The sequence below is a fragment of the Phocoena sinus genome, chromosome 15 (genome assembly GCF_008692025.1).
Source record: "Phocoena sinus isolate mPhoSin1 chromosome 15, mPhoSin1.pri, whole genome shotgun sequence".
NCBI classification, from domain to species: Eukaryota; Metazoa; Chordata; class Mammalia; order Artiodactyla; family Phocoenidae; genus Phocoena; species Phocoena sinus.
The window spans coordinates 62,190,747-62,206,091 of NC_045777.1; the positions used below are offsets into that span (position 1 = coordinate 62,190,747).

The 15,345-nt window shown below is 45.8% G+C and overlaps 2 protein-coding genes across 5 annotated transcripts in view; one reads left to right on the forward strand and one right to left on the reverse strand.

Moving 5' to 3' along the window:
- Nucleotides 1–513: 513 nt before the first annotated feature.
- On the forward strand, nt 514–15,031 carry NTAN1 (N-terminal asparagine amidase). 4 transcript variants are annotated; one of them, XM_032604034.1, is made up of 10 exons: nt 514–738; nt 6,246–6,348; nt 6,425–6,490; nt 6,775–6,883; nt 8,761–8,834; nt 10,385–10,438; nt 10,985–11,038; nt 12,084–12,181; nt 13,519–13,632; nt 14,067–15,031. In XM_032604034.1, exons 1-10 carry the CDS (start codon nt 658–660, stop codon nt 14,244–14,246), a joined length of 933 nt encoding a protein of 310 aa, XP_032459925.1. In that variant the 5' UTR covers nt 514–657; the 3' UTR covers nt 14,247–15,031. The 4 variants fall into 4 exon arrangements, with proteins under 4 accessions (XP_032459925.1, XP_032459928.1, XP_032459926.1 ...); XM_032604035.1 differs by lacking the exon at nt 6,246–6,348 and having other exon boundaries at nt 570–738; XM_032604036.1 differs by lacking the exon at nt 6,246–6,348 and having other exon boundaries at nt 583–738; nt 6,673–6,883.
- Nucleotides 13,093–15,345, reverse strand: part of PDXDC1 (pyridoxal dependent decarboxylase domain containing 1) — a 51,626-nt gene continuing 49,373 nt past the window's right edge. The window contains exon 24 of the mRNA XM_032604032.1: nt 13,093–13,686. Coding sequence (XP_032459923.1) covers nt 13,627–13,686 — 60 coding nt within the window. The 3' untranslated portion in view covers nt 13,093–13,626. The remainder of the gene's footprint in view (nt 13,687–15,345) is intronic.

The following is a 15,345-nucleotide window of genomic DNA, read 5'->3' on the forward strand; positions in this document are numbered from 1 at the left end:
AGGGTACCTGTCCTCAGTAGGGTCTGTAGGGTATCTTGCTGATCTTTACTCCCAGGGTTCTTAATCCATCTATGAGTGCCTACTGAATGTCAAGCACCAAGTGTTATTAATGATTTCTGAATGTGTGGCGCTAGCAAACTTTAGGCTCCATTTTCCCAGTTTAAGACAGGTTGTGTTTACTATTAAATACAATCCTATGGCGCAGAACGGCAGGTTCGGAAACTCGTAAAACTTGCTCAAGGTCACTATGGGAAGTGGTACAGCCGGGATATGAACCTAGGCAGGCGGCGACCCCAGAGCCCGCACTCAGGCCAGGTTGGCTGAAATGTGAGCCACGCTTTCAGAACTACATTTCCCAGCGCCCCTAGCGGAGGCGAGCCGCTCCCTCCCGTTTGGACTACGTTTCCCATGGGGCCATGCGCCCCTTCCCCCCCCCCCCCCCCCCCATAGATTTCCTCAGCCTCTTGGGGCTGCACCGCTTCCGTCGGACTCCACTTCCCGGTGGCACCCGCGGCTGGGCGCGGCGGCGGGGCGGCCCGAGAGAGAGGGCGAGGGCGAGGGTGAAGGCGAAGGCGAGGGCGGGGGCAGGGGCGGCGGGCGGCCCGCGGCTGAGGAGGCCGCCGCCTCCCTGGGCCTGCCGGGGTGGCCGCCTCCGCGATGCCGCTGCTCGTGGAGGGGCGGCGAGTGAGGCTGCCGCAGTCCGCTGGGGACCTCGTCCGAGCCCACCCGCTTCTGGAGGTGAGCAGGGCCCGGGCGGGGGGCTTCGAGGCTGGCCCGAGGGAATCCGCAGGCGGTCCAGAGCCCTCCTCACCCAGCCACCACCACCCGCTCTCCCCGAATCAGGCTCGAAACTTGGCGCAGCGGAGGTGCTATCGGCACATCCGGAGCCCAGGCCGTCGGCAGCAGAGTTTTCTGCCCTCGCTTGAGCCATCTGTGGAGCTTTTACCTTCTTTGGACCTTAGAGGGCATCTGCTGAGGCCCCTCTTTTCCAAAGGAGGGAACGGGGGCCCAGAGAGGTTAGGTGACTTGTCCAGGGTCGCCCAGCACCGCGGCTTGAGGACACCCCGGGACCCCCTTTTTCCAGACAGGGCGGTCCCAATCTCCAATCCGGACTTGGCCCGTTTAGGCAAATCTGGGCAGCGCCCTTGCTCGCTCCCTCGCCGGGGATCCCCACCCGTGGTGAGCGCGGCATCGTCCTTGGGTCCTCAGGAAGCAGGAGGTTTTCTGGGGTGGGCAGGGGTGTCCTGGCGGGTCGCCTAGTCTTCTAGACCCGGGATCTGGGGCTCCCGGTTAGTTTCAGTCGGAAGAAAGGGTCCTATTTTCACCCAGCTGGGGCGTGTTGAGAAACCACACCCTATGGAAGGGTGTTTTGTTTTGTTTCCTGCTTTTGTCCTTAGATGGATCTCTGAACCCTTAGTCCAAGCTTATGCAGAGACTGTTTAGAAAAGGGTTCTTACTGTAAAAAAAAAAAAAAAAAAAAAATCCGAACCAAACCTCCCACTTGCCCCAGACCCAGTTAAGGGGAAATCAACCATTTCATTGATTTAAGAGATTCATGTTGAGCCTCTAATGTACGTTGCCTATGGTGTTTGCCTCTTTCCCCACAATCAGGACATTTATAGGGTGGGGATGTTTTTTAATCACAGGGTGGCTCAAATACCATGACTGTTAATTAAGTGCCATAAAGGGGAAAAAAAATGCCCCTTTTGACTCTGCAGAGTGAAGCCGGGGAACCAGATTGAGTCTGTAGGCTCAGGGAAGGTATTTTTGGGTTTTCTTCTGTAACAGTTGCAGGGTGATTTTGTCTGCATGCTTGTTTTGTTTATTTTCCTTTGGTCTCACCCCCAGAATGTAAGCTTCCTGAAGGCAGACAGTGTGTCTTTGTATCGTCAGAGCCTAGGGCAGTCCTTGTCAGTGAATCTGTGCTTTGTAAATATTTGTTACACAAATGTCTGATCAGAATGACCCCTGAAAATGACCCAAAAGATGGGGGGGGGGGCGGGTGTTACTGACAGGGAAAAGAGGACAACTCTGTGTGATTCTCAACTTGCATTTCAAGAAAACAGTAGTGATATTAGCCAACACATACGGGGCACCTAGCAGACACTAGGTTAAGTGTTAAGTACTTTCCTTGTACTGTGTCACTGCCACACCATGAACTGGTGTAGTTGGGAGTACGACTCACCAAGGGAGAAAAATTGCAGCTGCCTAAAGAATATAGGTGGCACCCTATTTTTACGTCTGCTTGAAATTTTCTATGATAAAAAGTTAGATCAGTGTCCAAAGCAGCCCCCTAAGTGTGTAGAGAGCGGGGAATGAGATGAGATACCAGGGCGGCTGGCCCCCTAGAAGGGAGGTTTAGCTTCTCTGGGGAGACGTGGCCTAGAAATGCTGTGTAGTGGGGACCAGTTTGCCTTACAGGAACGGGGGGGGGGGCGGGGTGGGGGCACTTCCATCTCAGCAGCCTAAGGGAAGAGGGGGAGGGCATTCTAGCTGAGCAAGCTGGACTGTGCCCTGTGGCCCCTGGGCGGGAGGGGAAGGGCCCCGAAGGTGGGTGGACTGGCAGAGAGGGCAGGAGGGGCAGAGTGGAAGATAAGCTGGGAGGGGTAGGTCGTACCTACGTGGCAGGGGTTTAGATGGATCTTTCAGCTGACGTGCAGTGTGGAGAAATGAAAGGTTTAATTATTTTTTTAAATAACAAGTAGTGTCTCCTTGGTAAGGAAACAGAAATTATAAATCTCAAAAAGAAGAAAAAAGAATCTGTGACCACAACCATGCTTCACATTTTGCTATACTTTTTTACATGATAGCATACTATATATTCTGTTCTATAACGTGTCTTTTTCATGTGACAGTAGGTTGTGAGTATGCAGTAGCAGCACTTACAAGCCTGTCCATAGCTATGCTTAGCATAGGATAATAGTAACAACAGCAACAATGATAGCAATGCCGTGGAACTTGCTGAGCATCCCAGCCCTAGGAAGCAGGTACTGCTCCTGTTCCCATTTTACAGATGGGGACCCTGAGGCACAGAGGGTGGAGTAAATTGCCCAAGATCCCACATCCTGTGAGTGGTGAAGCCTGGATCACAACCCAGGTGGTCCGCCTTTGCCTCTAGAGCAGCAGTGCTCAATATGTTAGCCACTGGCTGCATGTGGCGATTTACATTTAAGTTAATTAAAATTTAATAAAATTTAAAAATCAGCTCCTCAGTCACACTAGCCACGTTTCAAGTGCTCGACAGCCACATGTGGCCAGTGGCTGCTGTATGAGACAGGGCAGTTACAGATCCTTGCCATCGCTGCAGAAAGCACCTTTGGGCGGTGCTGTCTAGAGCCTTTGTTCTTAACCAGTCACTGGATGCTCAGGAACTGGTCCTGCGGCCTCTTGAGAAACAGTCCCGTGGAATTCCACGTAACTTCGTTCCTGCCTTTAAGCATGCGCAGTATTTATGCTCTTTCCCCATTAGGAACGTTCACAGAGCTAAATCTTTATAAACCCCTGGAATTATTCCTCAGAAGGGTTTTTTTGAGCAGAAAAGCGGGGTCAGGACAGGGGACCAGAGGTGGGGAATGGTGACAGCCACCCCCTACAGACCTGCTGTCAGTTAATCCTCCCGCAGCCTAAGGAGTGGCCGTCATCTGCCCCGTTTCCCAGAGGAGGGGATGGAGCACCGAAGCTCAGCCTAATGCCCAGGTCACTGGCTCAGGGAGAGTCCCCCGGGCACTATATCGTAGGAATTTAGGTGTAAGGGAAGAAAGGACTGAAATGAGGTAGCGCCCGAGGGGTGGGAGGAAGGCTCAGTTCTGAGGGCTGCGCCTGGCAGCACTCTCATACTTGCTCTTCCGTCTTCTTCAAATTTCAGTGTCACTCATAAGTAGCTTTCTGGGGACACAGCCACGGCCACTTGTCATGTGTCGTCTATGCTGCTTTCACGCTGAGGAGCTGAGACCGCACGGCCTGCAAAGCCCAGGATACTTACTGTCTGGCCCTTTCCTGAAACAAGTGTACTGACCCCTGGGTTAAGAGAACAGTGCCATCCGATAGGGACTGGGAAATGAGGATGAGCCGTAGCAGGGAGAGACTGAGGGAAAAGATATTTTTTCGTGAATCTGAGCGTCCAGCGAATAAAAAAAGTTCAGGAAAAGTTCAGAAAACGACTGCTTTTGTTTCAGAAAGGATGCGAGTTTATAAAGTAGGACTGTGTGTTTTTCCACAGAGGAGAACTTTGGCTAACCTTTTTTCATTTTTTGAAGTGAAAGACCAAAGCAACGTTGCTGTTTTCACTTTCTGGCCATTCTCTCTCCTGATAATTTGTGCTTCTGTTTCTCTGGGAAATAGTAGGAGCTGTGTCGATGAGAGACATTGTGATTTTTGGTCTTGGGCACGCAAGTGATAATTCATTTCTCAGAAATAGCTTTGCTTTTGGGTGGTGACCAAGTTGTGAAAATAAGTGGTAAAAATTTGCCGTGACTTCTCCCTCCCCCTCCCCGAAAAGAACAAAAAGAGGTAAGTATTAAAGGAATAATAAAAAGGAAATTCTGCATTCTCCTTTATCTTATCTTGAATTAAGGTGAGAAATGGTGTGAAAATGAAAAGTGCTTACTGCTATGAGGTGTTGTGAGTTTTTGCACAATTGGCTGCATCTCTTTCTCCCCGACTCAGCCGTCTGATCACACACTGCACTTCATTCAGTCCTTAGTTCCTTTCTTCTTTAAAAAAATTTTTTTATTGAAGTATAGTTGATTTATACTGTTGAGTTAATTTCTGCTGTACAGCAAAGTGATTCAGTTATATATATATACTCTTTCATAGCCTTTTATGTTATGGTTTATTACAGGATATTGAATATAGTTCCTTGTGCTGTACTGTAGGACCTTGTTGTTTATCTATCCTATATATAATAGTTTGCATCTGCTAATCCCAACTTAGTTCCTTTCTTAAATGGAGGGGCCAGTCTCACTATAACTGTCTTGCTTCCAATTAATGAAAGTTTATTAAAAGAGAACCCTCTGGAACTCATCAAGTGTATCGTCATGTTTTTTTACATCTCTTGTATTTTGTTAAGTAAGCAAGTACTAACCTAAATTAGCACCAACAGTGAGGAATGGCCAGAAGCCAGTATAAGACCATAAAAATGTTCCCTGGTCTAGACAGTACACAAGCTCTGTATTTGCACACATGGTTAGGAAATTGTTTATTGAGCAGTTTATTTGTTGCAAGTAAGAAGAAAATTATGAAACATTTTAGTGATGCCTCAATTTGACGTTTTTGAAGAAAAAAAAGTTTAATTTAGTTCTCATGAAAGAATTAACCACCTGAGTTTTTCCCCCCAGGCTTACTAATAATTTATACAAATATTCAATTAGTCAGAATTTTCACACCTAATATTAACCTATCTTTTCATAAATTTGCTTATTTATGAGGGCTCCTTTTTGGTTTTCTACTTTAAAAACATAATTACATCATAAGATATTTGGAGACTAGAGCGACAGTTAAATGACTTGTGTTTGCCCTGTTCTAACACAATCATGGTTATATTCGTGAATTTCCTTCCAGTATTTTTCCCTATATGTGGCAACATTTTTAGCATTGTTGTATTAACAGCATATTTGCAGCTTAAATTTTTTTACTTGAATCTTGCTCTTCAGTTTATATTTCCAAGCTCTTTTCCCATAGTCTTCATTTTTTCATGTCTGTGCAGTTAGCAGTTGTGAGTTGGTTCTGCATAATTTACTTGCCTTTTCTGTGGTTGTCCCCAGCTTTGTGCCATTCTCGATAACACAGGGATTGAGTGCATTTTAGGTTATTTCCACAGTACAGATTTCCAGAGGTGGGAATTACTAGATTAGGAGACAGGTAAGGTCTGGATCCCTCCTCCTCTTTAAAGAAAGTGAAGAAGGTCTGTGATTTCTGAGCCACCCAATCCACTAGTCCATATGATCTGATTCTCTTTACAACTGTAAAGAATGGGGAAAGATTTTTGCATCTTATTTCATAGGTACTAGGGTCTTGTTCTATAGGGTGAAAAAAGAACAGAACTTCCTTGTTTCCTTCACATTGTTCCACATGGTAGTTACTGCTGCTGCCTTTTTATTTTAGCTTTTCTGTCAGATAATACACACACCTCAGACCTCACAAGTGTGTGTTTCCCACGTAGGGCACACTTTGGCTCTCTCCACCTCTCTAGTCACTCAATCCTCACTAATTTCCATCACTATTTTATTTTTTTTTTTAATAAACAGGAAAGAGCCAGACTTCTCAGAGGTCAGTCTGTTCAACAAGTGGGACCCCAGGGCCTTCTGTATGTTCAGCAAAGAGAGCTTGCAGTGACCTCCCCAAAGGATGGTAGGTTAGGAAGCAGTGAATTGGGCGTTATCCCCAAAGGCTATTGGATATTTTATTTTATTTCTTTTTTAAACAGGCTCCATCTCCATTCTGGGTTCTGATGATGCCACCACTTGTCACATTGTGGTCCTGAGGCACACAGGTATGATGAGAGAGATGAAGGAAACCGTTAACTTAAACGGACCCGACACGTGGGACCATGAATTTCTCGATTTGCGTTTTCTGGCTCCGCTTACCTCTTCTCCATCTGCATGGCCCCTCCCTGTGGCCCTGGTCAGATGGGTTGGCTGGGCAGCCCAGACGTCTCTATTTTTCCTTTTACAGGCTGTTCAAAGATGAGGCGGTCCGAATGGACAGGCGTAGACCTGGCCTGCTCCCCGAGTTCTCATCGGGAATAACATGAGTCGTTTCACCCTTGTTCTTCAGGTAATGGGGCTACCTGCTTGACACATTGTGACGGAACTGACACCAAAGCTGAGGTCCCCTTGATCATGAACTCCATAAAATCCTTTTCCGACCACACTCAATGTGGAAGGTGAGCTCCACGCTACTCTGTTTTGTGATATTGGGAACTTGACACCATCACGTAGCGGAAACAGCCGTGGCAGCTGTTCCAGCAACGTGGCCTGTCACCAGCACAGTGGCCGCCTGGTCCCCCTGGAGCAGAACGTGGCCCAGCGTCGGCCCCTCGTCAGTAGTTGCTGAGGGAGTGAATGGGTGGCGGGTACAAGGGAAGGTTTGACTTTGAATCTGTAGTTCTGTTCTCAGTAACGTCCTCTTAGATGTCCGTTTTGCGGACATTGCCTTGTTACACCCCAGCGGTGGAATCTCTTCATTCTTTCAGCAGTTGTTTGTTGAACGTTTCCTGTGAACTAGAACTTGTTTTAGGGACATAGCAGTGAATGGAGTAGACAAACCCTGCCCCCGCGGGGCTCACATTCCATAGCAAGGAGATGTCAGCAAAATAGGATTCTAACGATGGACAGGGCTCTGAGGAAAACAGGGCTGGGGAGGAGCCGGAGATGGCCGGGAGGAAGTGGGTGCAGTTCTCAGTGTCGTGGATTCTGTATGACAGCTGACGCCTGCCCTGGGTGTCCACCACAGCGCCCAACCCTCTCACCGGTGACAGAAAGCATGACCACCTGTTTCACATGTGCGGCCCCGAGATTCAGCTTCCCAGAGTCACAGGGTTAGTTAAACGGGAGGCCCATGACCCCAGCCTGGCTGTCTGGCTGGTACTCACTGTCTGGCCTGTCCTCTCCCCTTTCTCTCTCGTTGGTGGGCCTGGCAGGCATTTCATCTTATTTGAAGTCTAAGGCAGCAGTTCCTTTGAATGAACTAGTCCTATGCAAGTTCTTAGAATCCCAAGGCTTTAAAAGACCAGCCTCTCTGTCCAAGTTTCACTAGTGTAACACAGAGCAGTTTTAAAATGTAACTGTTCTCCTGCCAGGTCTGCGACAGGCTGGGCTAGCCTCACGGCTTTGTGGCTTGTGCAGACTGCTGGGCCCTCCAGGTTACGTAGCCGGACTGGGCCATGGGCCCAACTCCGTGATTCTCAGCACACAGTTGTGAGATAGAAGATGTCATGAGGCGACTTGATGCTTTGCCCTGTGCTGCTGATGCGGAAGATTCTGGTTCATTCCTCAGGAGGATTTCGTCTGTCAGGAGAAGGGATGTGAAATACGGCCACACTTTCCCAAGCTCTGGTTGCCAGGTTGTCATAGGCTGAGGACCAGGGGTTAGCAGAGAAGTGTGCACGGGGCACTCAGGGTTAACAAGGTTAGTGCGGTCTGTCCAGCTGTAGGGCTTCCTACCTGGAGCTTTGCTGTGCATGGTGACTCCCTTGGGGAGTAGGCAAGGCTTCCCAGACTTATTTAACCCCAAGAACACTTTTTTCTGTCTCATGAGGCCAGTGTTCAGGGGAACACACTTTGGGAAAAGCTGGTGTTGTAGATAAGCATGTGCTTTAGACACAGACGCAGTTTCCTTCTCTGTGAAACGGAGATGCAAACCCATCTCTCCACGACGCTGGGTGGTAGAGAAGACGGCGTCTGTGCAGGGAAGGTGTCAGTCCCGCCCTTCCCAGTTCTGCACCCCAGGTCCTCTTAGGCTGAGACTTTTAAGAGGTTTGGGAAGCATCCAGCTCGGGGCGGGTCCATAGTGTGACATGGTTGTCTTCTTCCAGAGCAGCCTTTTTCACCCTGTGCCTCGAGGTGGCATCGTGTTGGTGTTAAGACACAGCTCCGCTCGGCCCCCAGGCACCCGGGCAGGGTCCCAGTGTGCCGCCTGGGTTCTTGTGCGTGTGCTGAGGCGTAAACGGGGCCCGGGAGCCGAGAGCTAAAGTTCACAGCAGACCCAGCACACGCTGTCCCGTGCTGTTCGGCCTCTGACCACCTCCTGTCTCTTTGCCAGGCTGGAAGTGCACCTCGTGGGCGGCTTCAGTGATGACAGGCAGTTGTCACAAAAACTGACTCATCAGCTTCTTAGTAAGTTCACTTTCTTCCTCAGATTTGATAAAAATATGTATCTATTCTTGCTTAGATAAAAATCCCAATTAGTACAAAATCCCAATTATTAGTACAGTACAGAGGGGTGCACCTGCTTGGAGCCACACAAACTGCTCAGCTTGGAATCTTCCATAAAGACAGGATAGCAAAGAGCTAAATGCTTAGAGGTAATGGGATGGGGACAAGATTTTCTTTCAAAACAGCAGGTGATGCATCCCAAAATAGCAAGTGCTGTGGACTGTTTGAAAACAAGAACCACCTTCTGGGCAGAAATGTCCATTTTAATCTGAAGAGAATTAAAACCCCGATAAAAGCCAATTTTTTCCCCTGTTAAATTAGCAAATATTAAAAAAAAAAAAAAGATGTTCTTTGATTAACCATGAGGCGGTGAGGTGGGTGTATTCCTGCAGCACTGGAACATACTTTGGTGTAACCTGTCAGGAAAGCCATTTGGCATCATGGTCCATTATGGACCCAGTAATTCCCCTTCTGGGAATGTATTATAAGAAAATAATCTGAAATGTACACAGAGATTTATGCCCAAAGATGGGCAGTAGAATGTTATTTACAATTGGAAATAATCTAATGTCCATTAGTAGAGGAACAGTTATATAGCCATTAAAAAATAATACTTATGAAGAGGTTTGAATTACATGAGAAAATACATATGTACAAAACAATCAGGATATAAAATTGTCTACATCTGAGCTCAGCGGTGCACGGACAAATATGGCAGGAAACATACTGAATGTTAACTGCTAGGATTATGGGCATTAAAAGCCCATACACTTATATCTTTAAAAACCCACGTATTCTTTCCACTCTCCTGTATTTTCCAAATTTTTCATAATGATCAAATTTTTTATGACTGATAATCAGGAAAAAAAAGTTATTTAGGAAAAGGGTAAAAATCTTATGAATTTGTCCCCCCAGCCTCTCAGAATGGAGAGAAGAATGGAAAGCCTTGGTCGAAGTTTCCTTTGAGCTTGAGGCTAGAAGCACGTCTGTCCCTTGGCAGGCAGGGTTCTGGGCATCAGCTCATGTGGATCTGACCTCTGATAAGAGGCCAGGTTGTGACCGGAAGGCTAGTGGATCCGACTCTCTGTCCCCTTCTTGACTTGTTCAGCATATGCTCTGCTAATTAAAGGAACTTTTTATTTTCTTTAAATTGTGTGTCAAATGCCTGAAATCTTTTGAATACTGCACACAGCTCAGAACTGGCTTACATATTGGCAGATGGATTTTGTTTTTTTTGTTTTTAATATTTTTTTAGGCTGTGCCAGCTTAGTTGTGGCACTCAGGATCTTCCTTGTGGCATGCGGGATCTTTTTAGTTGCAGCAGCATGTGGGATCTTCTTTTAGTTGCAGCGTGAGGACTCTTAGTTGCAGCATGCACGTGGGATCTCGTTCCCAGACCAGGGATCGAACCCAGGCCCCCTGCATTGGGAGCGAGGAGTCTTACCCACTGGACCGCCAGGGAAGTCCCTAAAGGAACTTGTTTGACATCAGTTTTTAAATTCTCATCGTAGGTGAATTTGACAGACAGGAAGATGACATTCACTTGGTGACATTATGTGTGACAGGTAAGTTCTGCCATCTTTCCCAAAGCAAAGCTGTAGATTTCGGGGATGTTTTGCCCTTGCTCTTAAAGCAGGACCCAGCATCCGTGCCTCAGTCGCAGGCGGTACTGTTTGTCAAATGCTTTGATGCCTTCTGGCTTTTCCCGTATCTTCTGGGATGGCCTTCCCCGCCCTCCCCACTCCAAATCCTGCTCAACCTCAGTTGAGATCCTGACCCACCCCCTTGAGTGCAACTCCTCTGTCCTTCCTTGGGATTCTCAGCAGTCTGCTCTGTACTTCTGGGAAGGTGGAGGGGCCAGATCCCGGAGAGGAGCTGCCGCCACGCGTGTAGGCGGCTGGGAGGCCCAGACTCTGGAGAGGCGGTTTGTTCGCTATAACCTTACTGCTCTGGGGCTCAGCAGGGAAACAGGGACACAGTCCCTTTCATGTTCTGATTTCCCCCCTTTTTGCAGTGGGGACTCCTTCTTGGCCTTTATTTATGGAAAATAAAAGCGATTGTTTAGTATTTATTAAAAATTGATCTTAAAATTTCTTTTTTTTACGTGTTAGAATTAAATGACCGGGAAGAAAATGAAAACCACTTTCCAGTAATTTATGGCATTGGTAAGTAGCGTGTTGATCGGAAGGTTTATTGGTCTCACACTGACAAGACAAGCTCCGGTTAAAGGCCGATTCCACCAGCTAGTAAGCCCGTTGCTGTCGGTGTGTCACAGCCTTAGGTTCTGATCCTGACTTCTCGGTGTATTTGCTGGGAAAGAAGCTTACTTTCTCTAACCTTTATCTACAAAATAGAGAAAACATCCAAATCCTAAGGCTGTGAAAAGAAACAGGGTAGCAAATATAAAGTGTAGGCATCACCCCCATTAGGGGAAAGCTGAATGTCAGTGGTCTCTGCTCCCCCAAGAGGCCTCTCTGCTTTTTTCCAGCCAGTGCTCTGGGGGCTGGAGCAGGGCATTTGAATTTGAATCTTCTTCGGGATTCAATCGAATCCCTAAGAAGATTCAATTGAATCTTCTTCCCTTCTTAGGGAACTAATTAAGGTTTTGATTGAGAACAAAGATCCTACAAAGGAAAGTGTGCAATCACCCGGCTAAAGAAAACCCAGAACTTTCCTCCCTCCTGTAACAGCCCCTAGGACTCCCAAGGCTGTAATAGGGTGAGCCTGGCTGTCTCTACAGAGGGCTCCTGCCATATCTGTGACATTTATTTGGCTGGGTGTTCACTGCTTTATTCTCTATACTTTGTATGTCTGAAATAGTAAAAACCAACACACAAACACCAATTTGGCCCCAGTCCCAGGCCATGTTCGCAGCCATGTTTGGTCACAGGGCTGACCAGGGAGGCTTTGCCACATGCTGCCTGAAGAGATGGTGTGCCTCCTGTGGGGGGGCCCTTGGTTTGGAACCAGGTCTTACCTAGTCCAGCTCAGGCCTCAGCTCTTCTCAGCGAGATGCTTGGCTAAAGGACTGCATTATCCCTTTCCAGGAAGGTAGATGCTACAGACACCTAAGAGTAACTTTGTTCAGTTTCCACTCTTTTCTCTCTGAGGGAGACTCATCCATATTCTATTACATGTGGTGGCAGAAGTGTGAGACTGTGCCAACCCTTGTGGCTTTTGTCAAGGAAGTCATCCTGTTGTCCCTCACAGCTGTCAACATCAAAACCTCGGAGATCTACAGAGCCTCCTTCCAAGACCGTGGTCCGGAGGAGGAGCTGCGTGCCGCACGAGCTTTAACAGGAGGACCAGTGAGTTTGATTATCATCTTTGTGTTACGGGGTTAAGGGAAAAAGGGGGGCATCAAACTCCGAAGTCTTAAGTTTTATAGACCTTAGAAATGAAAAGTTTGTCACTTCTTTAAAGTTGTACATGATCAGGAACCATCACGAACACGTCACGTAGAATAATAATGAACGTTTTCAGTTATAAGCTCAAGACCCCAGTTCTCTGCCGTGAAGATGTTGGGGAGGTATGTGAACACCCAGCGCCCAGATCCAGAGAGAACGAGCCCCTTTTACTTTGTAAGGACTTTGCCAGTGAAGCTGCTGCAGAGAAAGGCGAGCTAAGGGGGAAGAAGAGCCTTCTCCCCTCTGCACCTCAGGATCACACTCTCCTCTGGACCAAGTAACTGAAGACCGGTTTGCTGGGATGAATTGATTAACCCCCAAAATAATCAAATCATTTTAAGAGTCTGATTGCCTTAGGGTGCTTTTTAATTAAGTAACACCTTCATTTTAAAAGTTAGAAAAATAAAAACCTAAGACTTACACGTTGTTTGAGGAATGGGTGAAAGAATCCTTTTAAAATGCTTAAAGTGTGAAAAAAATAGAAATTGCATTCAGAGCACCCAAAAGAAATCTGCTCACTTATGAAATACTGCCACTTTCATTGGAAATGTCTGGATTCAATGGTCTGTTCTGCCAACCCTTTGACATTGTTAGGGTTCCTTTTGCAGCCTCTCAAGTAGCATAACAGCCTTGATTTAGCTAAGATTCAGGACATATTTCAGTCTCAGTAACCAAAATTGAACATTGCTGGTGAAGCTGAAAACTACCATTGGCACATTTGAGAATTCAGGGAATTGATCATTTGGCAAATTAACATTTTTACAGATTGGTTTTCCCCTTCTTCTGATGGGGCAACGGCATGTGTACTTTTAAGTTTCAAGGTTACTCGGGGTGTGAATAATGAGGCAGTGTTTCATGTAGCATTGAGGAGTGTGGACTTCAGTCAGACACACCTGGGTCTGGGCCTGGCCCTAACTCTTATGGACGTGTGACCATGGGCAACGGGCCCGTCTCTCTGAGCCTCGGGTTTCCAACCAAAATGGGAAAAATGCCATCTTCCTGCAGGACTGTTGTCAGAACTAAACAAAGTAATGTCTGTTTCCCACAAAGTGTAGTACCAGAGAGGTGGAAAGTATTCAGTAAGTAGCAGCTTCTGTTAGTTATGAGACAAAAACTGAAAGAAGCTTATCATCCAGACAAATGCCTTAATTTCAAGACTACACTGGAGCTTGCATTAAAGGTAGGGTTTAAGCTGATTAACATTCCTTAAATTCTATCCTTAAAACGTTCTTTTTTAGATGATTAGTATTTACGATGCAGAGACAGAACAACTTCGTATAGGACCATATTCCTGGATGCCATTTCCCCATGTGGATTTCTGGTTGCAGCAAGATGATAAGCAAATACTAGAGGTGAGAATTTACATGTTGGGTAAATCTTAAATCTGTGGACCTTGGTTTCCTCATCTGTAAGGAAAAAAAAAAGGGATTAGACTAGATAACAGCAGCTTTTCCTTCAGTGTTTGGAGGATGCCATTGGCAGACCCTGTTTAGCTGCTGTATCAGTCAGGGGTAAGTGGAGTCCTGGATGGACATCTACACAGGGCAGCAGTAGGCAACCAACTGTTTTGTTCTTATTAACCCAGGACACCTCGTTTCTTATGTAATTTTACAAATTACATATATATGTGTATATATATATATATATATATATATATATATATATAGTGATCTGAGAACAGCCTGATTAATGTTTAAGGAGCACAGAGAGACTCTGACATCTTTATCAAAGTAGGGAACAGAGCAGGGTTCTTCTCTCATGCCCCAAATCTTGTTTGTTTTTCCAGAACCTTTCCACGTCACCTCTGGCTGAGCCCCCCCACTTTGTTAAACATATTAGATCTACCTTGATGTTTTTAAAGAAATACCCTTCTCCGGCTAACACGCTGTTTCTTGGAAATAAGGCTCTACTCTACAAAAAAAATGAAGATGGCTTATGGGAAAAGATCTCTTCTCCAGGAAGCTAAAAATAAATAGGAATTACCAAAGAAAGCAACTTTTTGGCATGACAAAAGACCACTGGTGGAGGTAGGAAAGAATATCCATTCTACATCCATTCAGTCTTAGGTCTCTTTCCTTGCTCCGTGTTTTTCAAATGACTTTAAAATAAAATCTTATTTTGGCAAAGGTATTTGTTTAGGTTTACTTTTTGGTTAGTAATGAGAGGCAGAGGAGAAGCCAGCTTTCTCACTGTGCTATAAGCAGCTATTTCAGATACTTGGGTAAGTCTAATTCTGCTAAATTAACGAATAAGGGAAAAACTGTCATCTATTTTGTTTAAAAGAACTATTTAAAATGCAGTAAAGTTCGGTGAGAATTTATACATCTCACAGAGATTTTTTTTTTTTGACCTCAAAATATTTTAGAAGCATCAAATCCAAAACTGATGTTATATTTTTAGAAACCTTTATTTTTCTGAAATTGTTATCCAAAAGGAAGTTACCATGCCCAATTAATGCTAAGATTTATGAAGTGAACTCAGTGGTACCAATTTCAAGAACCTTTATTGAAACCAACATTCAAATAGTATCTCAAGGGTGAAATTCTGTTTCAGCAAAACCAATTTAACAATTTCAAATATATATAAAAACATTTAAAAATTAATCTTGTTAAAGGTGATAATTTCCCCTTCCCCCATTTTATCTGCTATACTTCATTGCACCAAATAAACAGGGAAGACTTTGTTTAATCATTTGCACCAAAAAAAAAAAAAAAGGAAAATTGCATTTTGACAAGTGCAAAATGTCAGAAATCACATCAGATCAGAGTGTAATTACAGACTTAATGTGGTGTAACTAAGGCTTTCAGTACTACAGTCCACAAACCCAATGTGAATCCCCACCACCTTAAGGTCTCCCGTAGCTTGACTTCACTGGACTAAAAGGCACAGGGGCCCTTACCTATGATAAATGAAGTGATGCAGTACTTTTGGAAAAGTAGGAACAGGCAGTAATCAAGGGTTACTTCCAATCATTTCAGCAGTAGTCTGGCGTGATCAGCCTGAGAAAGATTACATTTCTGGTTCTTGTTTGATTTGGGCCCAAAAGGGTGAGCTGCTAGTGGAAC

Bases quoted from the DNA above. Each gene is read 5' to 3' on its own strand.
- NTAN1 (XM_032604034.1), top strand. From the start codon at position 658: ATGCCGCTGCTCGTGGAGGGGCGGCGAGTGAGGCTGCCGCAGTCCGCT. The intron at 6,349-6,424 runs GTAGGTTAGGAA...TTTTTTAAACAG, and splicing joins AGTGACCTCCCCAAAGGATG to GCTCCATCTCCATTCTGGGT. The intron at 6,491-6,774 runs GTATGATGAGAG...CTTGTTCTTCAG, and splicing joins TGTGGTCCTGAGGCACACAG to GTAATGGGGCTACCTGCTTG.